The sequence below is a fragment of the Macaca thibetana genome, chromosome 8 (assembly GCF_024542745.1).
Source record: "Macaca thibetana thibetana isolate TM-01 chromosome 8, ASM2454274v1, whole genome shotgun sequence".
Lineage (NCBI taxonomy): Eukaryota > Metazoa > Chordata > Mammalia > Primates > Cercopithecidae > Macaca > Macaca thibetana.
The window spans coordinates 69882157-69895191 of NC_065585.1; the positions used below are offsets into that span (position 1 = coordinate 69882157).

Here is a 13035-nt window from a genome sequence, read left to right on the forward strand (position 1 = left end):
AAGGCCAAAAAGGATTCTGGGACCAGGCACTGTGGCTCTCGCCTATAATCCCTGCACTTCAGGAGGCCGAGGCAGGAAGATGACTTGAGCCCAGGAGTTCAAGACCAGCCTGGGAAACACGGCAAGACCAATCTCTACAAAAAATTTAAAAATTAGCTGGGTGTGGTGGTATGTGCCCGTAGTCTCAGCTACTCAGGAGGCTGAGGAGGAGGACGGCTTGGGCCCAGGAGTTTGATGATGCAGTGAGTCATGACTGTGCCATTGCACTACAGCCTGGGTGACAGAGCAAGACGTTGTCTCAAAAAAAAAAAAAAAAAAAAAAGGATTCTGGTCCATGTTTTTATGTCTACCTTATTTTCTAATACTTACCCTGTTATGGAATAAAATTCAGTCCCACAGTCCTTCTTTGTTAAATTCCAACCTTATTCCTGACTTGAAGACTTTGTGCCTAGTATTTCTCCTGCCTAGAATGATGGGTCTCTGTATCTTTCCTTAGCTGACTCCTTGTAATTCACCAATTCAGAAAAGCCTTCTCCAACTATCCAATAGGATTAGCTCCACCTCCCTCATTCTCTATCACCTCACTCTGCTTATTTTCATTAACTGGTCAAACGCCTTATAAACTAATGCATTCCTCAGCATTAAGAACAGTGTCTGTCACATAAGTGCTCAGTCAATATTTGTTGATTTAAATGCCTTTTTAAACGTAAATTTATCAATAATAACAAATCACTGTAATCAATTATAAAAGCCTTACAAGTAGCTTTTTAAAATTATGAAGGCAACAAATATTTAGGAAAATAAGAACATGGTTAGACATACTGTAATATCTTCACCAGATAATTCATTACCACTTAAATTTTCACATTTTTCTTCCTGTAAACTAAATATCATACATATAAATGTATTATATGTGCATACATGTATAAATATCCTCCATGATGTATGTGCGTGTATAAATATAACATATGTATATTTATGCATATATAAATAAAGCAATGACCCATAGCCATTTTTATAAAGACTTGGCTTTGATTTAGTAAAAATCACTACAAATATAAGAATTTAAATTTTAAAGCCATGTGCAATGATTTGGTGTATAAATTCCCGTAAGGAATATGTGAGAGAGCACAGCCTGAACAATAGCAAAGAGAGAATTTTCCTGAACTAAATGTAACTCTTAAGTGTGACTATATGATTATTATATTTTCATATTTAAATAAAGGCATTCAGTAAAGTGCAAAAATTATGCAAATAAATTACATTTTCCTATTTATTGTCATAAAATTTGAGATACATTCCCAGATTGAATTATCTATTCTAAAACTAAGTTGAAAACTTTAGGCTGGAAGAGAGTTAAGACTGTGTATTAGCTGGGCCTGGTGACACATTGCTGTAGTCTCAGCTACTCAGGAGGCTGAAGTGGAAGGATGGCTTGAGCCCTGGAGGTCAAGGCTGCAGTGTGCTGTGATTGTGCCACTGCACTCCAGCCTAGGGGACAGAGACCCTGACTCAAAACAAAAGACTGTGGGTACCACCTGACCCACAGGAGATATTGCATGTTCGATAAATAAGTAATGAATAATATTTCTGATCCCATTCTTGAACTAGTCTTAGACCACTATGACTTCATCCAAACTGTATTATCAGATTTCAGTAGCCTCTATATTGTCAAATATGTTGTAAAATTGTCATATCTGCATTTTACTTGAGCTTTATAAGCAGCATTTGACAGAGCTGATCACTCTTTCTGCTTTTCTTCATTTGAATTCCAGGCCATCATGTTCTTCTGGTTTTCTTCCTAATTCTCAATTTTCTTTGTGTTTTTCCTTCTCATCTTCCCTACCTCTACACTTTAAAGTGTGTCAAGAACTCATGTCTTGACCATCTGTATGTATATTCATTCCCTTGACGACCTCATCTCTCCTCATGAGTTTAAATACCATCTAAATGATGGTGAGTCCTAATTTCATGTTCAAGATTTGCCTCCATATATTAACTGCTTTGTATCTAATGGCATTCATTTCGATATCTAAGCTAAATCTCAATTTGAGTATGTCTCAAACTGAGCCCCAACTTTCTCTACCTAAAACTGGTCTATCCATATTCTTCCCCATCTTAGAAAAAATAACAACTACAACGCTTCCAAGATCTAATGGCGCAAACTGTACAGCTATACCCCATATGCCAAATAAGTCTGCCAAAATGAAATAAAATCCCAAAGACATTCCCATGATAGTGCAATTAATAGTGATTGCTGGGCAGAAACTGGACAATTTCCTGTTCTACTTCTCATGCAAAAGTTCTCATCTTCTGTTTTTATGGAGGGAGGAAGGAGACTGAGTTTTGAGAGGGAAGGCAGACTAGGTGAGGAAACAGCAGGCAAATCTATCCCAGAAAGGGAGGAGACAGAGGTTGCGTTCCTCCTCCTCTAATCTCTTGAAATTGTGTGGGTAAAATGGGTAACCAGTGATTTCTGGAATCTCTGCAACCATTCCAGAAGTCCTTGCAAGTTGAAGGATCCAGAATCTTCTCCACTGATATTCAAACCAGAGGGGAAACTGCCATCAGTTTTCAAAACACGGCAGCCAAGGCTTGGATGGATTTAGATCTTGCATCAAATGCAGGAAATCCCAGCCTACTGGCTGGCTGGCCAGCCAAGTCAATTTCATTCATCTTGCAACAAGGCCTCCTTTAATTTTCCAAGATGAATTTTATGATCACATAGGGATTTATATTCATACTCTTTCCATTTCTTACTACCTTCATGGCTGTCACCCCACTCCTAGCCACCATCAACTATTGTACGATTATTGCAATTGCCTTGTCTTCCTGTTCACAGCTGTGCTCCTCTTCGCACCGCCTAAAGTATGTTCTCAACAAAGCCAGAATGATTCTGAATAAATGTAGGGAAGGTCATGCTATTCATATGTCGAAATGCCTCAAATGGCTTCTTATCATAAACTCAGCTAAAAGAAAGAGTTTTTACGATGATCTGCATCTCTTCCCCAATTAAACCTGTAACCTCATCTCCTACCACACTTCTCATACTCCGTCTGTCTGCCACATGGGCACCCTGGCTGTCTGGAGACTCGCATCTATTCCATGCAAGGAAGAATGTTTGTTCTGTTTCTACTAGGAGCCTAGATAGTGCCTGGGATTTAGTAAACTCCCAATACTTGCTGAATAAAGGAATGAATAAAAGCACAATTCCAAAATTTTGTGGCATATCTCAGGCTCTGGATGTTCCATTCTCCTATTGAAACTACTTTTCTTCTCGTCTTTCTAAACCCATAGATATGTTGCTAATATTTAAGGGAGAATAGAACTGGGTTGTAATGTCACTTTTCTTTCTATAGGTATTGCCATCTATGGTGCAATCTTCAAAAAGAAAAATACACTCACTTTAAAGGTCGAAGTCTTAAAAATATTCAAAATAAAGTTTTGTAAACTTTAAAATTCTGTAGAAAATGATACTTAAAACAACTTTATTGTATCTCAATACTACTATTAAAGCAAAAACACTTTAGGAAAATTAAATAAGCTATTTTAAATTCAGAATAAGGGAACTTTAGTAATTTTAAGTAATAATGATATTCTTTAAATAAACAGAAATTTCATATACCTTTAGGTGTATGTAGATACCGTATGTCAAAGATATAAAAATATTTCATTTTTGAAAATGACCAGTCAAGCAACAGTATACAGAGAGAAAACTATTATTTTAGGAGTTAAGAATTGCAGTAACCTTAATTGCCATTAAACCTTAATTGCAATAAAATATTTATTGCAATGAATTCTTGGCACTTGTACCAAGATCAGGACACAAGCTATGGGTAAGGAAGTCATAAGGCCATCATTTCTTTATCTACATTTATTCTGGACATATATCACTGATAGCAAATAATGTTAGAAAATGTGAATTTATGAGAGTAAATGAAGCAATTCACAAGCTAAAGATCACTTTTGCATATTCTAGATTAGCATTACCCTGTTCAACAAACTAGATTGTCCCATGTCCAGTTTCTGGAGTTATCTTCTGTACTGAAGCACAGAAGGAAAAAAACAAAACATAATTTCTAATTTTAAGCATGGCCTTAGAAAGAACATAAGTAACCAATTGAAACCAAGACATTGTTTGCATCAACATACACCCAGGACTGAAAGTACCACCAGTTATTTGGCCCTTGGGTTCTGGTTCCCTAGCGAAACCAGATGTGTTTCATTTTACAGTTAGAAAAGTGTCATTCATGTGAAGGTTCTGCCCATAGCCTCTCCAATACATGAGGGGAGAGGAGGCATGCATAGCAATCAACTCCCCAGCAGAGTGTCTGCCAACACTTCTCAAAAAAAACAGGGAAACAGTAATAACAGCAAGAAACAGTTTACACAGTTGACCCACATGTCCTTTTTAGGTCACCTGCCCTCCCTGGTTGCTAAAGTACATTCTACACTTAGGTACACTTTGTATAGTAACAAACTATTTTGAACTTTATCTATAATATTTTACAGACTATGTTAAAAATATGCAATAAGGGGTAAAGACTCATTAATCTGTTTTATTATTTAAATTCCACAACATTTCAATACATTTACTAACAGTTTAGTAGCTCTATGTTATACGACATTTTTTAGCAGCTCATGAAAATTTGAAAAACTAGGGAAAAAATCCTGAATTATCTGAAGCATTTATACTTTTTTCTCAAGTGTTTCCAATTTCCCACATCAATATCCCTGGTTTTGGTGATATTCTACCTTCCAGAACTTTTATTATTTTAATTTCTCTGTCTTACCTGTCCTCCATATTTGTTTCATATAATCTTACCTATTCATCCATCCATCCCCTTATTCAACAAGTATTTATTGAGCAACAATATTCTATCAACAAATGTTTACTGAGTAGCCCTTCTATTCACCAAGCTTAGTTATAAAGATAAATAATGTATGATACTTATCCTTCTAGTAATTCAGTCTTAGAAAGGAAAACAAGTATGATATTTCACTGCAAAAAAATAGACTTTAATACTATAAATAGGCTTAAATAAATAGGAATGCAGCAGTGGAATGACGAGAGCAGAGGGAGCTTTATAGGAAAGACAAAGTTTAAGCTGTTTTGAGGGAAAAGTAAGAGTTTGTGGCCGTGCCCGGTGGCTCACACTTGTCCAGCAGTTTGGGAGGTTGAGGCGGGTGGATCACCTGAGGTCACGAGTTCGAGACCAGCCTAGCCAACATAGTGAAACCCCATCTTTACTAAAAACACAAAAATTAGCCAGGCGAAGTGACACACGCCCGCAATCCCAGCTACTCGGGAGGCTGAGGCAGGAGAATCTCTTGAGCCTGGGAGGCGGACATGCAATAAGCCAAGACAGTGCCACTGCACTCCAGCCCAGCACGAGGGCATGAGGAGGTATGCCCATCTTCAAGAACACTGAGTAATTCAATGGGAACACAGGTTCAAATAAACACAAGGGAGTTGACCACTCTGGGGCAGATTGGACAACATGCTTCCATTTATAAGCTAATCATGGTGGGCTTTAAATTGTGAGCAGCCAGAAGTCAACAGAACTGTTGTGCAACTAAGCAACCAGCACAGACTGGTTTGGGGGAAAAGTCACCTTCACTAATGGTGAGGAGAGTGAGGTAAATTAGAAATAAAGTAGGTACAAAGACCGGCATGGTGGCTCATGCCTGTAATGCCAGCACTGTTGGAGGCCAAGGCGGGCAGATCACTTTAGACTAGGAGTTTGAGACCAGCCTGCCCAACATGGTGAAACTCCATCTCTATTAAAAATATAAAAATTAGCTGGGGATGGTGACGTGCACCTGTAATCTTAGCTACCTGGGAGGCTGAAGCAGGAGAATCACTTACACTTTGGAGGCAGAGTTTGCACTGAGCTGAGATTGTGCCACTGCCCTTCAGTCTGGCAGACAGAGCGAGATTTAGTCTCAAAAAAGAAAAAAAAAGGAAAAAAAAAGAAAGGAGGAACAGAACAGACTGGTATAGTCTGCTAGGTGGGAAGCTGTGGTACCAGTGTAGGTATGAAAAGAGCAAAGATTAGAATGCAATAGAAGAGAGGGATTCAAAAGACATTTGAGACAGAAGCTACACAATTTGGCAAGTAATGGTGTATTGATGTTCGTGTGTGTATGATATACGGAAATGTGTGGTAAAAAGTTAAGGATATGACCAATTTTCTGGGTTTTTTTTTTTTTTTGTATGTTTCTTAGAAAGTACTGAGAAGATGTTAGTGATATTCATCATCAACAAAGAGGCTGGCAGGTGAGGGTAGAGGAAAAGGATAAGGCAGGTTTTTTTGGGTTTTTTTTTTTTGACACTTGCAGTGTGCAGTATTATGTCTGTGGAGTAACATTACATGGAGATGGTCCAATAGGCAGTAGGAAATACAAAAATGAAGCTCAAATGAAGCTCAAAGACAGCGCTGTCAGCTGGAGATACAGAATATGGAGCCACAAATACAGGATATTTAAAGTCAGAGGAGTACATAAGTCCCTGTAGAAAGGGAAAAGGACAGAAGTGAAAACTTGGGAAACAAACTTTTCAGAGATGTGTGGGAAACAAGAGCATGGGGACATGGAAGAACCAAGCAATGCAGTCTTAAAACACATAATGCAAACGCTTAAAGAAAGCAAAGCTGTTCCACAGTAGCAAATGGCTTATCTCATTACAACCTGTCAGGTTTGTATTCTTTTTTTTTTTTTAATAGACTTAAGGAGTGTAAGTGCAGTTTTGTTACATTGATATATTGTGTAGTGATGAAGTCTGCACTTTAGGTGTAACTACCACCCAAATAGTGTACAATATACACATTACATGATTACATATATTACATAATGTAATATACACATTACATAATTTCTCATCTCTTGCCACCCTTGCCACCTCTCCAAGTCTCCAGCGTTTATTAATTCACTTCCTATATCCATGTGCACATAGTATTTAAACTCCCACATGTAAGTGAGAACATACGGGATTTGACTTTCTGTTTCTGAGTTATTTCACTTAAGATAATGATCTCCAGTCCCATTCACATTGCTGCAAAAGACATGATTTCATTCTTTTTTATGGCTGAGTGATATTGCATGATTTATGAATTAAATATTTACATGTAAGACCTGAAACTATAAAAACTATACAAGAAAACCCAGGGAAAACTCTTCTAGACATTGGCCTAGGCAAAGAATTTATGAAAAACACCTCAAAAGCAAATGCAACTAACACAAAAATAGACCAATGGTGCTAAAACGAAAAAGCTTCTGCACAGCAAGAAATAACCACAGAGTAAACAGACAACCTACAGAATGGAAGAGAATATTTGTAAACTATGTATCTGACAAAGGACTGGTATATGGAATCTACAAGGAACTCAATGAGAAAAAAACAACCCCACTAAAAAGTGTGCAAAGGACATGAACAGACATTTTTCAAAAAAAAAAAAAAATAAAAATGGCCAATAAACATATAAGGTTTATATTCTTTCATTTATTTTGCCAATGAGAAGAACAACGCCTAGAATGTTTGCTGACTATCAGGGTTCACGTGCCAATAAGCAGCAGAAGCAAAATGTGAACCTGCTGAAATCTAGGTCCAAAGCCAATACTTTTCCCTCCAAAACCCACTGCCACTTCAGCAACAGTATCACTGAATGCCCTAAAAGTTCCAGTTTCTCCATTTACCCCAAATTAAATGTAGGTAATCTCCTTCCTTAGGATTACTGGTTTCTATCACCAATAACTTATTTCTCCTCATCCTGACTCTGCCACAAGGTCTGTGCTTTCATCAACTAATCTGCTTCCATGAACTTAATCTGCTTCCAGTTCCCTACAACCAGCCTGCCAATTCCTGCCACCCTGCATTTTTCTCTTCCTCTTCCTCTAATTGACATATACCCCCAACTCTTTCCTACGATTCACGTTTCTGACCACCTTCAGAAACAATATATACCTCATCTCATCCACTGATTAGCACTCAAAATTAGAAATGTTCCATTTGTTCTGTGCTCCTCTGGCATTACTCACAGACGTGAACAAAGAATTCTGTGTCCTTGCTTACAAGCAAATTTTCAAATGAGTCTATTTCTTTATTCTCAATCAACACCTAAAGCTCTTTAAAAGAAAATAAGCTTTCCAGACTCAAGTTTTTTGTTTGTTTGTTTGTTTGCTTGCTTGCTTGTTTGTTTTAAGGCAGTGTCTTACTCTGTCACCCAGGCTGGAGTGCAGTGGCGTGATCTCAGCTCACTACAATGTTCCCCTCCCCAAGCGTTTCCGGTGCCTCAACCTCTCCAGTGGCTGGAATTACCGGTGCATGCCACCATGCTTGGCTAATTTTTTGTATTTTTAGTAGAGATGGGGTTTCACCATGTTGGCCAGGCTGGTCTAGAACTCCTGAACTCAGATGATCCTCCCACCTCTGCCCCCAAGTGTTGGAATTACAGGCATGAACCACTGCACCCAGCCCAGACTCAATTTTTAACCCTAAAAGTTAAATGAGTAAAAGAGTAGGGGTAGAAATGTAACATTAATAATGTCCGGATACAGCCTGGCTCCCATAGGTTTAAGGACAAAGAGTTACCTAAAATATGCACCAAGTATAAATAAGGTAAGTGGTTATTCAAACATTTAACATGAAATGACAGACACATAGGGTAGAAGGGGCCAAAACCAGTAGTACTTATCATAGGACATTGCAGATTTTACAGGAAATAGCCCTTTAGCCAGTTTAAAGGTTTGTTTTCTCAGAATAAATACATTTTAAATAACGATTTGAATAAATTGGATTTTCACAAGAATGATCTACATCTCATTTACATTGTTATAAAATGCCTAAATCAACAGTATTTCAAATAAAATAGTATTTTAGACTTCACCTTAAATGTGTACTCTAGAAAATGTGTATTACAGTTGGGCAATGCACTTCTCTGCAGACCAGTTAATGGCCAAGACACAGTTCCAGTGCTAATAGTATCTAAGGGCAACACAACATAAACCCTGGCTGGTTTCTGAATCTACATTTCAAGGACAGACTGAAACCAGTGAAACTAAAAAGAAACTCATATAAACATCCCAGACCAGATATCATACAATAGGCAGTTATTATTATTATTATTATTATTGGAAGCCAGACATGAGAACGCATCACAGAACTGTTCTTCCATGATTTCCATATTACTGAAAACACACACAAATATTCTCAGATTGCATTTTGTGGGTTTGAACTCCCAAGTTCTTCCTTAAGTAAAAAGTAGCTGAATACCTATTCACATGGAATAAGCATTCAGTAGCCTAGTTGGAAAGGCTCCAGAACTGGCCACTCTGTTTGAAGTCTCATTGATGAAGAAGTCATAGAATTTTTCACTTTAGACAAACACTATGCAAGAGGCAGAAATATAAGACATGACAGATGTCATGTCCTGCACAGTATTTTGAGAAGAGCTGGCAATTTCCTTAGATATTATATTTAAACCATATAAGGAAACATAAAATTAGTTATACATGTCTTGGTAACATTTACTGAGATCTTGAAGTATGTTTGATAATGAGCTAAACTGTGTCCAGGTTATCTCCTTTTATCTTCACAATAATCCTTTGAGGTGAGTATATAATGCTAGGCACCAGGAAACTGAAGTAGAGAGAAATTAGCAAATGCCCAATGTCACATAGCTAGAGGGTGTCAGTGCCAGAAGTTTAATCCAGACAGCCTCATTCCTGAGTCTCAATTCTTAATCCCTGATTAGTTCCCTTGAGTGCCACCTACTTTCTTTAGGATAAAATAATTTTTTTCTGGTAAAAGTTAAAATAGTGTAATGCCATACTTTATAATGGGTGATAGGAACTCAGAACTTCCATGCTTCATGAAAATTATCCAAATAAAGAATATCCACCAAAACTAAGGTAAATGCAGAAAATAACTAATTTATGAAAATTAACTGCAATGAAAATGCCATTTCCAACATTTGTTAAGTAAGTTTTGCCATCACCAACAACTATTTATTATCAGGCTTTGCTAGTGCATTCCTCATTCATAGAAGGAATATAATAACTGATTTTTGAAGTTTTCTAAATGTTTAGGGTATGAAATGGCAGTATACTCATAAGTTACATGCTAGTAGTCTTAAAGAAGTAATTCTGTCCCTTAAAGTTACAAATTTACTCAGAGTAAACATAAGGTTGTTAAGGATAAGTTGCATATTTTAAATTAATCCTTTGCCCAGGCTTATTTTCATGCTTCAAGTTCACAAATAATAAATCCAAGGGGAGAAAAAAAGGCCTTGCCAAAGCACTGTTTAACATAAAGCAACCATAAAAATGTATCTTTTACAATGTCATTTACATGTTTATAAGAAACAAAGACCCATTAGAAACTATATATACCAGCAATCCAGCAATTATTTCTTCCAATTATTAGTCCATTTTCAGATCCACCATTCATAAAAAGGTTCTATCAGGAATTAGGAAGTAAATTTTCAGTTAAGTCAATTAACAGCAAATATACCAGCTGTTTTCCATTTTCACTATATTAACCTTCCTGGTAAGAGTAGAATTTACAGCACTTAGTAGGAACATTGTTTCTAAAGGCATTTAGTCCTACTCTGAAATGTCAAGAGCTCTTAGAAACAAGAGGAACATTATTAATAAATGAATACGTAGAGGAAAATACCCTGAAAGAAAATCTTTTCTTAAAACATATAAAATATTCATATAAAACAAATGATTAAAGAGTAAAGAACAGCATGAGGACTGCTGACTGAAAGCATGAATAAACATTTCTTTTGTACATACCACTTGAAAAACGTCCTTACCATATACTCCATATTAGAGGCTGTTGGATACACCTGACTTCGTAATTTATTATGAAGGTCCAAAATACTCTGCATGTCATTGTCTGTGATGGCCCTTTTCCCTCGTTGTTTGGCTGTCCACCACTCACCATCCTCATCCATGTACTTTTCCAAAAGTTTCTCCAATAAAGTGGCATTAGGAACCACCATGGCTGGAATTGCTCTAGCCATGAACAGCACTGTGGTTACTCTGAGCCACTCCCGCGCGGTACACTTCATAATGAATGACCTCAGGATTTCCCCAGGAAAATCTCCAAGACAGGCTCTTCCACTCCTTTTGGCTATAACGACATGTCGTGTGATTAAGATGAAAATACCGGCAGATATGAATTTTCTAATAACACGAGCAAAACAAGTTACAAAGGAAGTGTGTCAGTTTGATCTATCTATTTAACAACAGAAAATGGACACTCATATTTTGAAATAACTTATCTCCAACCCATTTTTTTTTTCTTCCAGAGGACTTTTCACAATGCAGTTTCCACAAAATAGAAAACCGTATTGTCCAAGATAATACCCCTGAGGCCAAACGTAAATGGCAAAAGTAGCCTAGAAGAGTCAAAGCTTGAAAATACTATGTGAATTGCAAGACTTTTAGTGGCTACACATTACACATATTCTGCAAAAGATGTTATATACACCTAGAATGTTTGATTTCAATCTAGAGGTTCATGTTTCTCTATGAAGAGTTTTAAGGTGTTAATATTTTATTTGGTATTATTCCAGTGGCACATCTCTGTTGCACAGACACTCAAAATGTCCACAGCATTCTAAAATTGAGAGTGAATGTTTCAAAGAAATACAAAAGGCTATTCATATATGCATCCAAGGGTACATCTAGGGGGCCCCGTGAACTACTGCAAATGAACGGTTTGGGTCCCTGGGGTAAGTCTCTTCTTACTCAGGCTCAGGTCAAAAACTCAGTATTTCCTGGAAAGTTTGTGACTAATCTGTGGCCTGCACCCGAAGAAGTCAGCAGCTCCCCGGCAACTTGAGAGCTTTTCCTCTCGAGTGTGAAGGCACACACAGTTCTCTGAATTCAAATGGAAAGCGCGCGACAGAGAAAGGAGGTGAAACCAACAAAGTCACTTACAAGAACTGGAGCTCCCGCTAATCTCTATCATCGCTGCTTTCCGAGTAGCCCACCCACCCCTCGAGCCTAACCACTCTGTACCAGTAGGCTTTTTTTTTTTTTTTTTTTTTTTAAGTACAGTTTAAGAAGGAAAAGGGAGATAGGAAAGGGTGGCAGCTTGACGACCCAGCGATGCGTTTTAGAATCGCCCTTACCTCTCCAGTGTGAAGTTTCCTGGCAGAGCTGAGCCAAACCGGACGGCCGGCCTCTGCAGCCGCCCAGAGCCTTCACACGGGACCGCAGACCGAGAGCCCCGCTCTGGAAGGGCCCGAGCACCGCGCGTCAGGGGGGCAACGTGGGCTCTGACTGCAGGAATACGCGAGCCTCCGCCTCTCTGGCTCCCTCAACCTTGAAGAAGTGGCAGGCAAAGCGTCCAAAATTAGACCTGCAGTTGGGGTGAGAAGGGAGCTGCTTCGTTAGTTTGCCAGGGTGGGCGCCCCAGAGTCTCTGAGCATTATCTGCAGGAGCGACGGGCGGGGACACCAGCAAGGCTCGGCTGCGGAGGCTGGAGGCGACCTCTTGCTCTTGCTGGGTGCAGCCGGTGCGCGCAGAACCAGGCGCCGAGCGCTTTCGTCGCTCCCTCGCGCTCCAGAGCATTTATTGAGGCCCCAGCGCGGGCACGTGACTTCAGCGCCCCTCCTCGCCCACCCCCACCTCCAGCCTGCCTTGGCCAGAGGCCCGCCAGAGCCGCCAGAAGCAGCCCGCCCTGCTTCTCTGGGACGCTGCGAAGCCAGGGCGCTCGGCCTTTGTAGGCGTGCTTTGGGCTCCCAATACCTGAGCCCGGAAGGTCTGGTCCCCCCGTGGGAGATATGTGCAAGGAGGGCCCCAAACCCCGTCAACCCCGCCAGCTCCCCTGCATGCAAAGATCCTCCTCCCACTCAGTTCCTTTCTGCTGATACGTTGAAATGCCTTTCAGGGTCCTTACAGAGGAAGGGGCTGCCCCAGAGAGCATGGAGTGGGTGGGGGATGGGGTTAACACCTTCAATCTTGGAGGCACAAAAGGGGGAAATAGGGGACGAAATGGAGAAAGAAAGTCTTTTCCTTTTA

The 13035-nt window shown here is 39.2% G+C and overlaps 1 protein-coding gene across 1 annotated transcript in view; it reads right to left on the reverse strand.

Annotated features, from left to right (window-relative positions):
- CRISPLD1 (cysteine rich secretory protein LCCL domain containing 1) overlaps nucleotides 1–12591 on the reverse strand; it is a 45182-nt gene extending 32591 nt beyond the window's left edge. The window contains exons 1-2 of the mRNA XM_050802302.1: nucleotides 12144–12591; nucleotides 10818–11137 (exon numbers count right to left, since the gene is read on the reverse strand). Coding sequence (XP_050658259.1) covers nucleotides 10818–11075 — 258 coding nt within the window. The 5' untranslated portion in view covers nucleotides 11076–11137; nucleotides 12144–12591. The remainder of the gene's footprint in view (nucleotides 1–10817; nucleotides 11138–12143) is intronic.
- Between the last annotated feature and the right edge of the window lie 444 nt (nucleotides 12592–13035).